The sequence below is a fragment of the Nesoenas mayeri genome (assembly GCF_963082525.1).
Source record: "Nesoenas mayeri genome assembly, chromosome: 2".
Taxonomy (NCBI): Eukaryota; Metazoa; Chordata; class Aves; order Columbiformes; family Columbidae; genus Nesoenas; species Nesoenas mayeri.
Genome location: NC_137543.1, coordinates 20364197 through 20382508, shown reverse-complemented (window position 1 = coordinate 20382508; position 18312 = coordinate 20364197). Strand labels below are relative to the sequence as shown.

General features: G+C 37.5%; 1 protein-coding gene across 2 annotated transcripts in view; it reads right to left on the bottom strand.

The window, feature by feature from the left end:
• Window positions 1-96: 96 nt before the first annotated feature.
• Window positions 97-18312, bottom strand: part of RSPO2 (R-spondin 2) — a gene marked incomplete at its 5' end in the record, with an annotated part of 100369 nt that continues 82153 nt past the window's right edge. For both annotated transcript variants that reach the window (XM_080339855.1, XM_080339856.1), the window contains one exon: window positions 97-450. In XM_080339855.1, coding sequence (XP_080195981.1) covers window positions 341-450 — 110 coding nt within the window. In that variant the 3' untranslated portion in view covers window positions 97-340. The remainder of the gene's footprint in view (window positions 451-18312) is intronic.

The following is an 18312-nucleotide window of genomic DNA, read 5'->3' as shown; positions in this document are numbered from 1 at the left end:
GTCCGCTTATGGTGATTCAGAGGCTTCTTTCTTGCTTCCCTTCTGTGGCAACATGTTGACCAGGCACTCAGGACAAAATCTTTGATGCACTTCAGCACCAGTTCCACTGATTCAACTCAGTGCGCTCCTGACCTTAAGTCTTTTAGGTCAAAAATGAGAGGAAAAAATAAAATTTAAAAAATATATAAATAAAACAAACAAGCTTGTGGGCTTTTTTTTTCACAAGTTATTTGCCACCAATACTGTCAAAGCAGCTGAATCATAGTGCATCCACGGGCAGGAGCATATAGCAGCTTTTGTGCACTTCCAAAAAAAATATATATTAAAGAAAATCAAGTCTTTACTGGCTTGTTTTATCTGTTGCTAAAAAGATGCTGTGCTGCTTCTGAGCCCTTTCCATCAAATTCTTTTTCTTCTTTTTCTTGTCCTTTGTTTTTGTTGGTCTTCTCCCTGAAAAACAAAAATAACACAAAATTTAAAAAACCCTCAATTAAGTAAAGAATTCAGAAATTATATTAGACATATATTATATTGAAAAACCCAGTGATACAGAAATTATCAATGGGGACTGCTGGCTAGTGAGCTTGAATCACCAGTGAAAACAGAAGTTTTCTGTGTGATACAAGAGGACGCAGGATCCTCAACTATCATCACTTGTCCACAGGCACAATTTTGCTGGTATGAGTAACCACGTTGAGGTAGGTCTCACTTTTGGCTGGGTAACTCACGCAAGCAACATTATGCAAGTGCCTGGGGCCCGGAGCCAAACAAGTACGTAGGCTCCTAACTCACTGACAGCTGGATACGTGCCTTAGACCCTTGCATAAACTCACTGGAGTGAGTAATCTTATTTAAGTCAAGTCCAATATATCTGTGATTTCAATGAGAAATTAAGCATTACGGTCCAACTATTTGGTTGGCCATTGTACTACATGTTTTGGCAGAAACAGTGCCATCTCTGCTAAGAACTGTTGCTATTGCTTATTAGTACGCTGTGCCTAATTCTCACAGTGTATTACTGTGCAGAAACAAAAATTTCATTACATGCTTCTTACTATTTACTGAAGTTCACTGAAAAATAACCAAAACTGGGAAATCAGAATCAATACAGGAAAAAAAACTCTCAGGCTACCAGCATAAAAAAGTTCTTTTCCTGTTCAGCTCTAATAATAGAGCAGTGCCCTTTGATTATCTCAACAAAGATACCATGGACTGAAAAAAATGCTGGATACAAAGGCCCTCATTCAGCAGTGTTTTACCTTTTAAGTATATGCTTAACTCCTACCAAGTCTAGTAGGATTTAAGAATACGACTGAACACTGTCTGGAGTGAGAAGAAGTCTGGGTTTTCTTGGCAGTATCATATACTGGAATATGCAATCAATGGTAAAAAACATGGTTATTAATCTCTAGAGGTGTCAACTTCATAAATTTTCAGGAGAACTAAATGAACTTGAAAATACAGTAAAAGGAAATTCAAGTAGCAGATGACATGAAAATATGTAAATGCATTTTTGATCTACATTGTCAGTCCATTATTAATTGGGAGAAATCTTTGCTAATCTGGCTTTGTCTTACTTCCATATTTTTTCATAATTCAAAAGAGCCAAACCAGTGTGAATCATTTTTCTTTATTTGATAATAACACTAAATAAATCTGATTTAAAACCTATCAAAATTGCTGATTCATTAAAAATAAAGGCTTGTATACTTCAGATTACATATTTGTAATATGCTGGCCAGGCTACTATTCTCAAGGCATTATTGGAATATTTGTCTATAAAATAGGACAGGACATTAAGGTAATGAGCACATGAGTTTAGTCCATATTAGAATCATAAGGGTCCTTGGAGTTTAGTTCTGCTTCTCATTAAAGTCTGGCATTAATGCTACTATGGCATTTTGCCATTTTAAAATCTAGTTAATCCTACACAGTAAAACCTCAGTCCAACCAATCATTAATCAAAGCAGCTTTTCAGTTAAAACTCTTCAGTAACACTGTATCTAATGACTCGGCACACCTAATGAGGTCAGAGGGAAGGAATATTTGACACAAAATGGCATTACAACAAGATGGTTTGAATTACAGAAATTTCGATATCAAAATTTTATGACGTGATTCTACTTCTTGGTATATTGAAAAGCATCAGAATAGGGATAAATTAAGAGCTCAACACTGTATTCTAACTTGCATTTTAAATACTCTAATTTTTTAACCCAATTCTTACCATAAGTTTAATGTAGTGAAAAATCCTATTATTTTTCTTCTGAAAACTTTGAGATGCACAGATAAAATGACACACAACCCACTTGGTATCTTTGTCTAAGCCTTACAAAGTAGCTTCTGTAACACAAATCAAATTGCCAGCATGCTCTCCATACAATATCCCTAAAACAGAAATGGACTGGACTAGTTTTCAATGATTTGACATCAATGCACAACAAATGGTGTTTCTGCTGCTCTGTAGCAACTGTCCCCGTATTGTGTTTGCCCCAGGGCATCCCAAAGGCAAATTACCTTCTTTTACATGTGCCATGGAATAGCCACCCATAGAGAGGCCATTCCACCGAGCTGTTGATACCTGATAACTTGTTCTCCTGTTAGTGAGCTTTTTGGCTGCTCACTACATTTCCAAGTGCCCTGTTTTACAGAGTAAGTTTCATTATTTTCAGGACAATATTACACACCACATGGAGAAAATCCAGATGGCTGGGGATGCTGAGTCCCAAATTCCAACTGTCATTTTAACCAGAAAACTGAATATAAAAGTTATTTCTTGGCTAACCATTGGCTCCCATATTGTTACTAGAGTGCAATAGAGATTAGAGATTAGCAAGAAAAGAGTGACTGTAAAGACTAGAAAGTTCAAACAAAGCATGCAGCTGGAGTCACCACGCGTGAGAACTTTTATTAAATTCAGATTTCAGTTATCATGCTTATTTTGTCAGCAGAAGCACAGTGAACAGAAGTAACTTCTGAATACCCTGCTACAGATGTCTTTTGAAGAACATGAGGTTTGATATGGAAAGTAGATCCTCAAAGAGGATCCAGGAGCCAAACTCTCCCATTTCCCCAGCTGGAGGGCAGTGGGGCGAGGACAGCTGGCGGAGGAGGCACTCCCCTGGGGCCAGGATGGCAGCGGCTCCCTCCGCTCTGTGCCATGGGTCAGGTGTGGAGAACCTTGTCCCCAAGGAGCCTTGCACACCCCCGACACCTCGCCGTGCCCACTGCTCCTGAGAGCAAGAGCCTAGATCCTGAGCCCCTCTCTCTGTAGGAAGCAGCTGGGCTCTGCTGCGCTTGGCTTTGCTGGGGCAGGCAGGCTTTTAGCAGTGGTGCGTTATAGTCCAGAACTCACTGTCCCACACAGAAGGCAATTCTTGGCTGAAGCAAACGAGAAGGGAGAGCAAAAGGACTTTGTTTCTCTAGAGGGGTTTTACCACTATCAATAACAGGTTACAGTATTGCTGCACAGGACAGAAAGTGAAAAGATATGAGATATTAAGTCTGATCTACCTAGGCTATAAACCCCTCCTGATCAGAAACATCACCTGAGCGAGCAAAACATCCAGTGAAGCCACCTGGGATTCACAGCCAGAGCATCTCTTTAAGCAACAGCATATCCTTCCTAGTGGTAACCCTCCTGCTTGTCACCTGGCAGACAGCCACATGCCTTGCCTCTCCTTTCCAAGTTACAGGCCTCCACATAGGGTGTCATCTTTAATCTGTATAACTGCAGACAATCTATTTTTGAAAGCCTATGTTGATAACAGCAATGGGAGCAAACACAAATAATTAATGCAAAGTGCAGGATATCTGAGCGCTGCTCAGGTTACTGTATTCCTGTTTTCGTTTTGATTGCATTTTCCCTTCCATACTAACCAGCTAACTAACTTTTCCTTGAAAAGCACTTTTGACATCTGACTGTCCAAAAGAGTGCTCCTCATGTTTTTTTATTATAGTCAGCTCTGACTGTAATTTACAAAATTTGTTTAATACTCTGTAAAGTCGTGTATATATTGAAAAGTCTAGGACCTAAGAAGGATCTGAAACTTAGCTGGATTTGGTTTTCAGGTATCTATCAAATAAAAGCCTTAAAAGCTTATCTATCACTCTATATCTCAGATTTCATCACAGGTTATTTTACAGAAGGAAGATTGACAAAGCCATTAGTTAAACCCTTTATTGCAATGTTATAAATCTCAGTTTTGCTCTTTGCTTTATAAATTACCAAAGAGAAAGTCCTCATTTTCTGAGTAACTTATGCCAATGGTTGGTATCTTTACAGTGCTATTCATTAAACTTTTGTTTGAACCACTTGGTTCTGGTAGGTAGATGGACAAATACATACAGCAACTGCCCACGCATCCAATAGTAACAGCTCCTAAAATCATTACTTAACTGGGCTCTTGTTGGATTATTTTTCATTATTTTTCTGCTATTTTATAAGTGTTGCTCCTACAACTGCTGTGTGCTGGTAGACTAAGAGCTTGTGCTCGGTTCTCTAGTTTGTCTCATACCCTGAGCTGAAAGGTGGTTGGAAATACTGCATGTTCCTTCTGGTTGGACGCCCCTGGTCAATTCGGGATAGTCATTACCTGGTTTAGAAGGAGCCTTCATCATTCTGTCAGCTGCAAAGGCAGCTTTCTCCAGATAGAGTTTGGGCAGCAGATTCCCCACATTCAGGGCAGTTCTGGTTCTCTAGAACTGAAATGCAGCAAATGTATCTACAGGGACTCCCAGCCCCATTGTTTGAGATCCATGGCCCAGACAGATAGCATCAGTTCAGTATCTGAGGTGTCCTTCAGCTGCTGTGTAATACTGTTGTATGTACTGCTCTTCTGAACAAAATCTGTCTACTGCTAGTTTCAGCAGATGGAGAAAACACAGTACACATCCACATGAGGGCAGCAAGGATTTGAATTGAAAACATTTAAGAAAAGGGAAAAAAAAACAAACCACACACACCACCATCTGCAGCTTTATTTCATAGTGTAATGCCTCACAGACTTTCAGTATTTTCATATACAAATTATCTTAGAGATATCAAAATGTTAAATATTTTCTCTTGTATGGATGACTACTGAATAATGGGACTTAAAGGTGCCTTCCTGCTTCCCTTGCCTGGATTTTCATATACAGAATTTTCACTGCCAGCAGCAAAGGCACAATGGTGTCCTGGCAAAATAGTAGACCTTGCTAAATATACCTTCGTGATCTTTTCTTCCCTTTCATTTGTCCTTTTAGGAGCTCAGTGTTGCATACTAGTAGACCATTCTCCTATGGCTGCAGTTCTATCATAGACCCCATGTGGGACAGCATCTCCTCTGCACAGTAACACTCAAGTTATATCACTGAAGGATGGCAATCACTAGGGAAACTAATGACAGCATTGGAAAGGTGATAGAGACACTCGATGATTAACCAGTCAGCTCAAATCAAGAGAAAGATGGCAGATGTGATCTTCTGGAGTAGCCCTCTGACAGGACAACTTCTGTCCTGCACAGACCCAGGGATGCCTCAACATTTACTCCCTATTTGCAGTGCGCATTAAATTACACATAAACAGTGACTCCAAAAGGCCAACAACCAGGCAAACAAAGGATTCAGTCCAGAAATTATTCCCCAGAGGTAATTTATTTCCTGGGGCTTTCAGTCGGGTTAAAATTTTTGGATACTGAAACTGCCAGGGAAATGCACAAATTGTTAAGAAATCTTATAAACACACACTCAATGAAAGAAAAAATTCTACACTGCTACAAAGTCAACCTCTTTCTAAAGTGTGATTTAAAAACCAACGCTGACAAGTGACCCACAGGAAGAGGATGCAAATAACTTTACTCATGTGGCAAAACAGATGCCATGGGCATCATTACCCTGTATGGCCTCTGAAGACAACAGAACGGATCTTGCAATCACACCAAGTACATCAGCTGCCCACAACACCATTTTGAATCCCAAAATATCAGAATTTGTAAAGGTGGGTTAATTATTATTTGAAAAGCAATGTAATCTGGTAACAATGGACACCACCAAAAAAAAAAAAAAAAAGATTTTATCATTCTCTCTTCATTTGCAAGGGTTGAAAAATCTTAAGCAAATTAGGCCCTAAATCAATTACTGAATTAAAAAATAAAAATATATATCATAACTACAGACTTTATCACAAGTGATACAAAGAAATAATTGAAGGCATTTCTTCAGCTCCCAAGTGGTTTTTCACTTTTTGGTGCAATACTAATAGTTAATAGCATAAATTACATATATTCCTAGCTTATTGAAATTAATAAAGCTTTTACAGCTTTTGCAATAACAGGCTAGATATTTTTCAAACATTCTTGTCTATTTGAAGTCAGCTTTACTGATGAAAACCATGGAAATTTCTGTATTGAATAAACTTTGTAATTTCTACACAAATCAATATGAAAGCACTGTAGTGCAGAGCTAACCTGTATGATATCTTATTCAGTTTATGACAGGCAGAATCCTGATATTTTATTTTCAATTTAATAATTTCACAACTTCGAGTGAATTATTATAACTCAAACAACTCTTAATATTGCATAACAACACTTAATATTGCATATACTTAGTGTTTGTGTAAAAACACCAGACATCAACTGCTGAGATGAAAGTCAATTTGAAAGAACCAAAAAATAATTCGACTACCAAAAAAAATATATATATATATACACCCCAAGCTTCTCTATCTTAATCCTACTAACTGTTTGTTTGTTTGTTTTGCCACATTTACTAAGAAATAAAAAGTTTTACTATTTAAGGCAAGAATAAGCAAAGTACACATCTACTTTTCATCTGGCCTGAATAAATACTAACTAACCAAATCTAAAATCTGATGTTCTTTCCTTCTGGACAATATTGAGTATCATCAGACTTTGCCATCTGTTTAAGAAATATGGATTCCTCCACAAAGAACAGAATTTACATGCCACAGCCTATTGAGAATTTAATGGATTTTTCCACGACTTTAGGGAAAATTCACTGGCGGAAGAGCTGTCTTACATTGCTGAAATGCATTTCCCCAACATGTACAGTAGATGGCGGTGAAACATTAACTGAAAACTGACTTCCACTTTCATCCTTCAAAGACTATTGATTTTTCTTTGTAGAAATACCCATTTGCTCTACCTAGAACATAAGTCAACTGATTCTACTTATTAAATAAAATTAAAATTGCAATTAGGACTTCACACATATAGACTCAGAGAAGAAAGGATGAGTGGGGAAAGAGGAAAACTGCCAAACCCAAGGTGACATGGAAATTCTCAGAAAACTGCTAGAAGACTTGTGTTTAGCAGAATAGTATAGATATTTAAATGTTGGGTCCCATCATCCTTTCAGTCACAGTTGTATGAAAGCAGGTGGGTCTTCAATGCAGGCAAAAATGTTTATCTAATGTAGATTTATCTCAGAATTCAAATGATATGAACATCAGTTGCATACAGGGTACTCGCTATTCTTATCTTGGTCCACACTACATCAGATCTCATGTTTTGCAATCAGATCCAAACAAAATATTTCCAATGAAAGGCTGAGTTGGTTTGTTTTCCTTCCTTTCACATTTCAAAATAATTAAAAATATTTCTATACAGTCAAGAATATGCATGAATGTGTAAATATATTTTATCTCTATAGGCAACAATTATAGGTAAGAACTAAATGCCTTTGAACTTCACTAGGTTTGATTAGACACTTGATCTGACCTGTAACTCCCTCTGTCCGGTAGGTTTTTACTTCCATTTCTCCTTTTATTAACCAATTTAATTAATTTTATCTTTATTGCATCATATAATGAATAGAAAATAAATTATATTGAGACAACATCTATTTGCAGCATCTGCAAGGCTGAACTTCATGCTGGAAATAATGTTTTGTTCAATTAAGACTTTCTTACAGAGAGAGAGATTAGACTGAGAAGCTATTATTTTTTTACGGTTGTTTTTCTCCTGTGAAATACTATCTGGTTCTGAAGGGTTTGTCTTTTTTAATTCCCTTTAGGGATTCTGGTCAAGAACTGAGGAACAATTTTGTTCCATGACTTTTACTTCTCCCCACCCCCTTTTTTTTTTTTAACTGAAATAGCTCAAAAAATAGTTTTAATTATCATTTCTGCCTCTCTTCAAGTAATGCACGGGTAATCCTACTGAAGTTCTGTGAGAGAAGAGGCTAAATTGGACATGTGATGATGGAATAAAGTACTATCCAGCAGGAAGACTCCTTCCGAATAACAACTGAAAACCAATCAGTGAAGATGAATCTATTATTTCTAATAACATGATGCCTATGAGGACCTGCCACTCATAGGCATGCGGGGCTGGTTCACGCTATAATCAGTTAATTCCACATCATATTGCTAAAGAAGCTTTATTCACTATCAGAAGCTGGAGAAAGGGTACCTTTTACACTAAATCTTGTTTTCCAATAGTCAGACATCAGCTTTTCACAGATATTAAAATAAATACTGCACAGTCATTTATAAAAAATGGATACATATAATATCCAATGCAGCACTTTAGCTTGCTAAAGCTTTTGTTTGCATACTAGTATCATCAAACCACTGCCACAACTTCAGAAACAGCTTTATGGCCCATGGCCGTACAAACTTTCTTGTGCTTTCATGTTTGGATAAAGAGTTCTGCAAGGAAGCCAAAAGGCATCAGGATGAGAGCCCCCCTGTAACACAGTCCCACTGCACCTGAGCACGTCCCATGCCTGCAGGGGAAGGGGCAGCACAGCTCCCCAGGACGTTGATGCTATTTTTTCTGCTGCAAACATGCCATGGAGAGAACTGTGGAAAGGAACACCTGGACCAAAGGGAGAGTTTCAGCACTCCATGGAAAACCATGGTTCATCCTTACCCCAAAACTGGTATTCAAATAGGCAAACAACTGTATGTTCACCAGCACATACACAGTGTGTAACTTCTTCTCGTTTTAGAGGAGACTTATGCAGACTAAAATATCAGGCACTGACTGTTTCATGCTGCCTGACAGACTTGGTCTGGAACGTGAAAGAAAGAGAAGCTGTATGACCACCAGCTGTTTGTGTTATTGTCTGTTCTATTTCATAAAGAAATACTGTTAAGCCTATTTTCATTTTTTGGCACCATGTACGCAGAGCTTTGCTGTACCCCTGGTTGAGAGCCCAGCCGTGATTCCGGCACACAGGCAGCGTCTGGGGGGGCCACCTCCAACTCTGGACTATTAAACTGCACAAACATTCATCATAAATTTAAAACTATTGAACCAATTTTCTTCAGACTTCCTCTTGGATTTTTTTCTGAGTGTTTGAGAAATGTTTGCTTCAACTCTCTGCATAATTCTTGTCACAGGAAAGACTTTGTGCCTGCAGCCCCACAAAGCCCCCACACAAGCAGCTCTTTAACTGTCCCTGTGCTGCTGTGAAGTGTCAACTAAACGTTTTTGACCAACGGGGACTTGAGGTTTCAAGATGAGCTGGCTGAGGACAGGAGGAGATATCAGTAAAACAGGATCAAGGACCTGAGATAAACTGAGTTTAAAAGTATCTCTTTTCAGCTTTCTCCAAAGTAATGCATAAACAGATCACAGGATCGCCCCCTCTTAAGGCAATAGACTGGTTTATACCACTCATGAAATTCCTGCTCCCTGGAAAAATAATTTTGCTCAAGGTAACACAAGCCTTTAAAAAATACAGTGGTTAATGGGTTTTGGTGAAAGGGGTTTAATTTTTTTTTATTGCAGATATTGAGTTATTGATAGGCATTTTTTTTCCTTTTTTGTTTATTCTTTTTTAGTGTTAATCCGAATATAATTAGAAGACAAACAAAAGCAGAAAATCTAATTCATAGATTCACAGAATCATTTCAGTCAGAAGCAACCCTTGGGATCATCAAGTCCAACCATAACGTAACCTAACTCTAGCATTAAACCATGTCCCTAAGAACCTCGTCTAAACACCTTTTAAATACCTCCAGGGATGCTGACTCCACCACTTCCCTGGGCAGCCTGTTCCAATGCCTGACAACCTTTCTATGAGGAATTTTTTCCTAACATCCAATCTAAACCTCCCCTGGCACAACTTGAGGCCATTTCCTCTTGGGAGAAGAGACCAACACTTTCCATGCTACAACCTCCTTCCAGGCAGTTGTAGACAGCGATAAGGTCTCCCCTCAGCCTCCTTTTCTCCAGGCTGAACAGCCCCAGTTCCCTCAGCTGCTCCTCACCAGACTTGTGCTCCAGGCCCCTCACCAGCTTCATCACCCTTCTCTGAACTCTCTCTAGTACCTCAGTGTCGTTCTTATGATGTAGGGCCCAAAACTGAACACAGGATTCAGTGTGGGGCTTCACCAGTGCCGAGTACAAGGGCACCATTGCTTCTCTAGTCCTGCTGGCCACACTATTCCTGATACAAGCCAGGATGCTGTTGGCTTTTTTGGCCACCTGGCCACACTGCTGGAAGTGACCTCACTGATCACAAGTGAGAATTGGGGTAAATAAAATATGTAGTGAGATCTCTTATATAAACACAAGCCATCAAACATTCTTCTCATATGCTGTTAATGCTAATAACTTGTTGGGGGAATGCATCCAGTCTAGATCTGAATACAAGAGGAGATGGAAGAATCCACCATTTCCTTTGGAATTTCTCCCAGCAGTTAATCCTTCCATCCCCAGAAATATGTGCCTGTTCGGTAACTTAAATTTTAATATCTAGGTATTACTCCTCATTATGCCTTTCCTCAATCAGACCTTTCTCTTTATGCATTGTAGATAAATCTCTGCTCATCATCTTTCTGAGAAGTTAAACATATGGTGGCCTTTGTGCACCTTTCTTTAAAGCTCATTTTGTAGCTTTAAAATAAAGTTTGTGACTTATCCGCACACTGGGCAGTTATTCCAATATCTTCTATAAAATACAAGTCACAGACTGGAAGTTACAGTTCTGCTCATAGACAGGATAAAATTATTTATCGTGTTTTTTCCTTATTAACAAAGTTATGCAGCCAAGAACTGTATTTGAAATTTTTCTCTCAACATTGTTGCAAACTCATGTTAATATTTCTTCTGAGAAACATTGAGTTTTAGTTGCCATTCCTCATCCTGCAGGTATGCATTCCTAATTTTATAATTGTTTGATCCTCGACTATAACTTCATACTTAACTAAGTGAAAATTAATTGTGTTTGAATGTGACCCATTTACAAAGCAACCTGTATTTTTCTTTGGGTCTGCTGTATTGTTTACCCATTTTCCTCAGATAATTCTCTTTTTAATTGCCTGAAAGAAATTACAATGATTACTGAACTTTGTCAAAGCCATCATCATCTTTCCTAGACATCCAGCCACCACATGCTTTCATTTTTTTTTGTGGAAAACTTTATAGATCTACAGAAGTCTTAAGTTTGAGCATACTCCTTTCAAGTACAGTAGTTAGTCCTGCCCATGACTTTCGTGATGCATCTGTTAGCTTCATTTCTACATTAATCCAAAATGAACTCAAACGACTTTGCAGAAGCTTTCCACATACGAATGTATAGGCTTAGTCCTCACACAAAGAAATTTTACTGTAAAAGAAATTCTGTTTGGATAAATTTACCTGCTAATGCTACGACAAAACCAAAATCAATAACAACAAACAAATCAACCTGGGCTGGATTTAACTGTGTGTCCCTAACAAATTTTTACATTGAAAGCTGTAATAAGCACATACAAGATCTGATCTATCAGGGAAGTGCCATAGAGCCTACACTTGTTATTTACCTTCGCCATATAAGTTCATGTCTAGAAAGAGCCATGAGAAGCCTAAATAGGGTGTATTTCCAGAATGAAACCAGTATTACTGGGATTAAGGGAATGCCCCTTTTCTGGATCCAGCTGGAGCAGCTGAGGACAGTTTTGCCCCAGCTGTTCCTCAGTACCCACACCTGGTAGTGACCTTGTCCCAGCTGTGCAGGCAGAGGCAGCTGCATTAACTGTTGCTGACCCACTGATGTGTGAGGCTGTGACCACCGGAGGGCTCAGGCTGCCCTGGGTGCTGCAGACCCCCCACCAGGCTCGGCCCAGGACTGGATGAGGACCACAAGCGTGTTCCTTCTCCTGGCACCGCTGCAGAGCCAGGAGCACCTACAGGGTGGCTGCACTGGCTCAATGCACAGCAACCATGCTCTGAACAGAGGTTTATAGAAAATTATTTTACTAAACTGAAGAAAGCCTTTGACCATCAATTTATCCACATGAGCTGTTTCACATGCTTGAAAGACTGCATGATGAGTATTCATTTCAACCCTAAGTACATCAGTATTTAAACACGTCATATTTAAAACCATGTACTTATTTATATTTAGCACTGACTTGAACAACAACAACAAAAATACTTTTTTCCCCTCCCTAAGAGACATGGATTTGGTGGGGAAGGAATGCTCGGCAGCATCTCTGTTAGCACAGTTTGCTGCAGATGCTCTCAGCACCACAGGGTCTCCCCTCCTTGTTTACACAGTGGCTGGATACAGCCTTGGCATGACATGACATAAGCAGCAGTATAACATGGTGTCTAATAATACATGGGGAGTGGACAAATTAGATTATCTTTTTATGTCAATATACATCTGCAAGAAAGACACCACTATAATCTCCACCAACAGTTTAAACAACCATTCTAAACTAAATTGAAAACTGAAGTTTTTTTCCTACATAAAAAAAAAATTAAAGTACATACTTATTGATAAAGTTGAAGAAAAATGTGTGGATGCTTTCTTAAGAAGAAAAGGAAAAAGAATATATGAAATAAACACAGCATGTAGCTTAAAGGCTACTTGCCATAAAAGGCTTTTCCTTAGTGGAAGTTATAGATGTACTTAAAAAACAGATGTACATCAAAGACTGTTGATTAGAAGCACAGTGAGAAGTAATTATCAGGTTGTTTTTTTTTTTCAAAAAAGAAATTATTTATTCTAATACCAATAAAACCTTAGTATGTACAGAATGATTCTATGGGTTTAATTAACCATATGAAAAATATAGATGTCTATGCTATGTCTGCTCCACATCATCACATTCTTATGGCTACTTCGGGTGAGGTTCTGATGAATATGAGATCTTGGCTTCATTATTTTCTGACAGTATTAGTTTAAAGACTTTGCATAACTGAAATTGTTTAAGTTCTATTTATTTTTTGCTTAGAAGTCCCTGATGCTAATAATTATTTGTGGGCCAGGGCTATTTCCATTAGTAGATATTGAGGCTGGCAGTCATAGGGAGCCCATCCTGCAGTATGGTAGGGTGGGTACAGTAGCAAAAACCACAATCCTTGCTAAACTGGCGGCCAACTGCGAGGGCTACATCTTATGAATAACATAAAAAGAGCCAGAGCACAGGTTTGAGCACTGTCCTGAAACACTAGCATGTTTCCTGGCATATTTCTGACCTGTCCCAGCTCATACTTCTCCCAAGAATGGTACTTTCCAGTCTGTAGATTCTTTGCAGAAGATCAAGAAATGATGAAAGAAACATTTACTCAAACCTTTTAGACTTCACTAAATTCAAATTAGCAGCTGTTTTTCAGGCTGAACAAGTTTTACAGTTCTGATTTTAGATGCATATGTGATAAGCCCCTGGACTGGAATACATGGACCTAAAACCCAGACAAGCAAGTATATAACTCTGGCTACATACTTAGGCTGGCTGATACTGTTTTGAATGCTGGAAGGAAGTATTTATGTGAACCAAGCTCAGCTAAGTGATTATCAGCTTCTCACATTGAAGTATAGTTGATCTCTACTGAATGCTAATTATTTCATCATGTTAGCAAATACTCTTTTCTTGGCCACTGCCTTCATCACAATCTGTTCCATCTGTTGATATAAACTGTCCTATAAGATTAATAGTGGGTGACAACTGGATCATTTAGGGTGTGACGTACTTATCAAATTAGTTACAAGTATCCACTCAACTGTTTATTTTCTCTACTGAGACTATTAATCCACACTATTATAGCCACTTTCCTTCTCTCGAACTCAGAGTGGAAAGGAGTATTTGCTGACTTCAGGAGATTCTTTTCAAAATCCTGTTTGAATTTATTCTCCTTCCAATTATGCTTAATATCCTTCAGTTTCCTTCTGTGTAGCTGAATAATTACTTACTCTCTAACGGTATCCAGTTATTCTTTTTTAAACTTCTTTCCACACATACAGGCTTTGAACATGTGATTTCTACTGCTGACTTCTGTATAAATAAACTTTATATAATAGCTCTTTCCCCATACCTGATTTCAACAGGAAACACAAAGTACTGATATGCAGTTGAAAAGAAGTGTTTCTAATGCAGAATAAGCATTTCTCTCCTGTTTGGCTGTCTATGCAAACAATTAAAATCTGCACAATTAAATGGATTAACAGTCAGAAATTGCCAGTGTTATAGTTTGTCTCTTTCAGAACTATTGAAATATCCTAGGTAAGAGTCACAAAGCAGATCGAGTCTCATATTTCTGTGATTAACATTCTGTGATTAACATTCACAACATACATTCATAGTGCAATTAACTAAAGGGAAAAATCCTCCCACTTATAAAATGAACATGCCATGTAGAAAAAAGTTTTAAGATAAAATAAGCATGCCATATACAAAAATATGTTTTAAGATGCACATTAGAATGCAACATTACCATCAGAAGTTAGTTATTTATACAATTAAATTTGCACTGATACACAGCTTTTCAAAGGAAAATACCTTAGTTATCTCAATATTTATAAAATAATGAAAATAATTAACCATTTTAAAATACTAATCAATTTCTACACAGATTTACCCAATAGACAAAACACAGAGAAACATTTAAGAGTGATTTGTGAGGTAAGAGCAACAAAGCAATTATTCATTGTCAGGAAATGTGCCTATTTAGATTAAGTGACCATAATATTATTTGTTTCCAACAAATACAATTCTATGATTTTTAAACAATACGCTATTTTGAAATGCCTCTGACTTAATAAATTAGATGATTGATTTATTTTTGAGAATCTGGATAAATATACAAGCAAAATCCTTGTGAATCAATACTTTTCATGCCAAGTCTCAACTATGAGGGATATTTAACGATCAAGTATGAATTCCTGGAAAACATGGTTTATCATAGAAAAACTAGCAAAACTTTCACAGTATTTGCTCTAACAGGCACCACTGTAATAGGCTGTAGATCTATGAATAGGCCAAGAACAGAAGCTAAAACTAACACTGAACAATACGATATGTTACAAAGGAGGAAGACACTTCTTTTTTTTCCTTTTCTAGTTTATAATAGATGGGACTAATTTCAATCTATAATTTACATAATGAGGAATTTAAACTGGCCTGATCTCATAATTTCTCAAAAACACTTTTTGATAGGTGATTCTGTTCTGAAACTTCATCTGGTAATGAAAATATGGTCATATTTGAAGAATGAATTTATTCTCTCCTTACGTGCAAGAATTACTTCATGGGAACGCATTGGAGATTTCAAACAACAGATCAGATATAAGTTTCTATTTCTAGGAGAAGGTTGTTCATTCCATGCTGCTCATGATGTCATGCTCAGTATATATTTTAGGGGAAGCTGGCCAGGGGAATTGTTGCTCAGGGATGGGCTGAGTATCGATTACTGGGTGGTGAGCAATTGCATTGTGAAGCACTTGCTTTATATATTCCATCATCATCATTATTATTATTATTATGTTATCTCCTTTGCTGTCCTATTGAACTGTCTTTATCTCAAATCAGGAGTTTTACTTTTTTTTCCCCATTCTCCCTTCCATCCCACTGCGGGGCGGGGAGCGAAAAGCTACATGGTGCTTAATTGCTGGCTGGGGTTAAATCACAAAGGTATACATACATATATATATAATGTGTGCATCACTCCACCTCTAATTTAAATACCTTAGAAATCAGGCACATAACGCCTGCATTTCAGTTATTGTAGGTTTAGAATTGTGGAAAGTGATTGCGTATTTTTGCTTATGGCTTCTAATTTTTCACAATTTTGAAAGGCTGGCCCAGAACGTTACTTACAAAAGATGAAAGCATGTGGATACACTAATTTCTGAGAAAATGACTGGTTAAAATTCTCTCTCTTATAAGCTGACTACATCAGACAACACCCTGAAGTAAGAACTCTATCATCTTTGGGAAAGGAAACAGAAAATTATTTTCTCTGTGCTTAAATGAGGTCAGAAAAAAGAAAGGCATCTGTTAATATTCTGTGTTGAGGCAAGCTTATTCAGCCAACTATTGTGCTAATGCAAATGATAACAGTTTGTTGCAGATGTGCAGCTCAATAGAATGCAGCCAATCCATCTAGGCTTTTTGCAATAAGAAACTACACACAGAAGATAATGGTGGGTCCATCAGCATTTTAAGAGAATTTTGAGCACAGTGCCTTCCCATGAATTCTGCCCGGCCTCAACCACCAAAACTGCAAACTTTCAGTTATAAATGGTATTTTGAGAAGATTAAGATGTGAGGTCACTCAGAAATCAAATTACAAGTGGCTAATGGATAGAGAAAGTACTTTAGGATAGTAAAAAGGACAGAAATGGTGCCAGTGTCTCAGTCGTACAGAAAGAGCATCTACAGTGTAACACAGAATGATATTGTACCTTCAGATACATCAAATAAGCTGCAGATATTCTGCTGATACTACTATCTCTTGAGTTTGTTTTCACTATTTTTTTTTTCCATAGTGCTCCACAGGTTTCAAAAATTTTCTCCACAATCCCCCTCAATGTTCCAGTGAGGCACACAGCTTCCCGTCACTCGTCACATAAGTTGCCCTTCCTCAGTACAGTAATGTCCACACCTGGATTAAAACATCAGCTGTGCTAAACTGCATAGCACGAAGGCACATGCTACATCACTTGTTTTTCTCTTATTAATGGAGAACCATATAATTAATTAAAAGCCACAAAATTTCTACCTCTTTTATAGGAAAGCAGAAAACTGCTAGCATTATCCGTGTCTGCTAAGCTCAGCAACTTTGAAAATTTAGTTTTTGATAAAGCTACTACAGTCTGATGTACACCTGGAATTTTGATTTTCAGTACACATTATGCAAGCACCTGCACAAGAGCAGATCTGTCTTTGTACGAGCATCCAGAGTGCAGAGTTGTTCTATCAAACAAGAATATCAAAACTAGGTCTGACAAGTTATGCATAAGATTTAGACAGAACATTATGAAATACTATAAGACTTTCCCCCTCCCCTTAGTGACTTTTAAAAACATATCATTTTTTGTGGCTATGTTAGAGAGCTCAGAAAAAAAAAAAATCTGGAAGTAGAAATGTCCCAACAAAAATGCACAATGTGCACAACAGCTATGTCTTCTCTCCAAACTGCATTATTCCATTGAAACTCACTTACTGTAGTAACCATGAAGTTAAGTTTTAAGGTTGTTTACCAGCCACATCTTGGCATTTAGAAAAATAGCTGTATATCAAGTAGCACAATTATACACAGTACAATAACAATATCATCATACAAAATAAAATATAATCCATTAACCACCATTTGAATATTTTCATATGCTTCTGCAATTCCTACTTCTAGCCAGTACTGGAAGCTCCAAACAACTGGAAGAAACATTGTTCTATGGCATGATTACAAGGCGAGATTTTACATGTTTCTATTACCTACTGAAATAGTTATCCTTTCTTTTTAAGGGTAAGATAAATTAAACAATGGTCAATAATTTTTGCAATAATATAGAAAGCTAAATATTCTTGAGGTTATGGTAAGAATTCTAGGGATGTGGGTTGATATACTGACTTTATACTGTGCTATGATTCTTCAAACTAGTAAGTAATTCACAAGTAGCTACAATAAAGAAATCTGTCCCCCAATCTTCCTTTCATTATTTCACCCACTGATTTAGCTCTCATAAAAACAAAGTACTAAATACTTTAAAATAATTAGAGTATATTTTCACTGGTATCAGCCAGTGAACAGTGAAACTAGAACAGTGAAAAAGTTTTATTGCCAACTGTTTCAAACCTCATTTCTAAACAAAAGCCATGGAGGGCTCCTTGAGGCATGTTCAGCACACGTGACTATGGAATTATTTTGTCCTATTTGGGCTAATAAATGTAACTGACACATTATCAGAAATGTTTCATTAGTTAGTCACTGTTTCTGAAAAAAAAAACCAAAAAACAATGATTCTGTGGGACTATTTGTCATGTAGCATTTTACAATCCAGAATTTTTGTATGGAGAAATACAAGACTGCAAAAATCCCACAGCATGCTCTACAATACCATTACTTTGGGCAGAAGACTAAGTTAAAGATG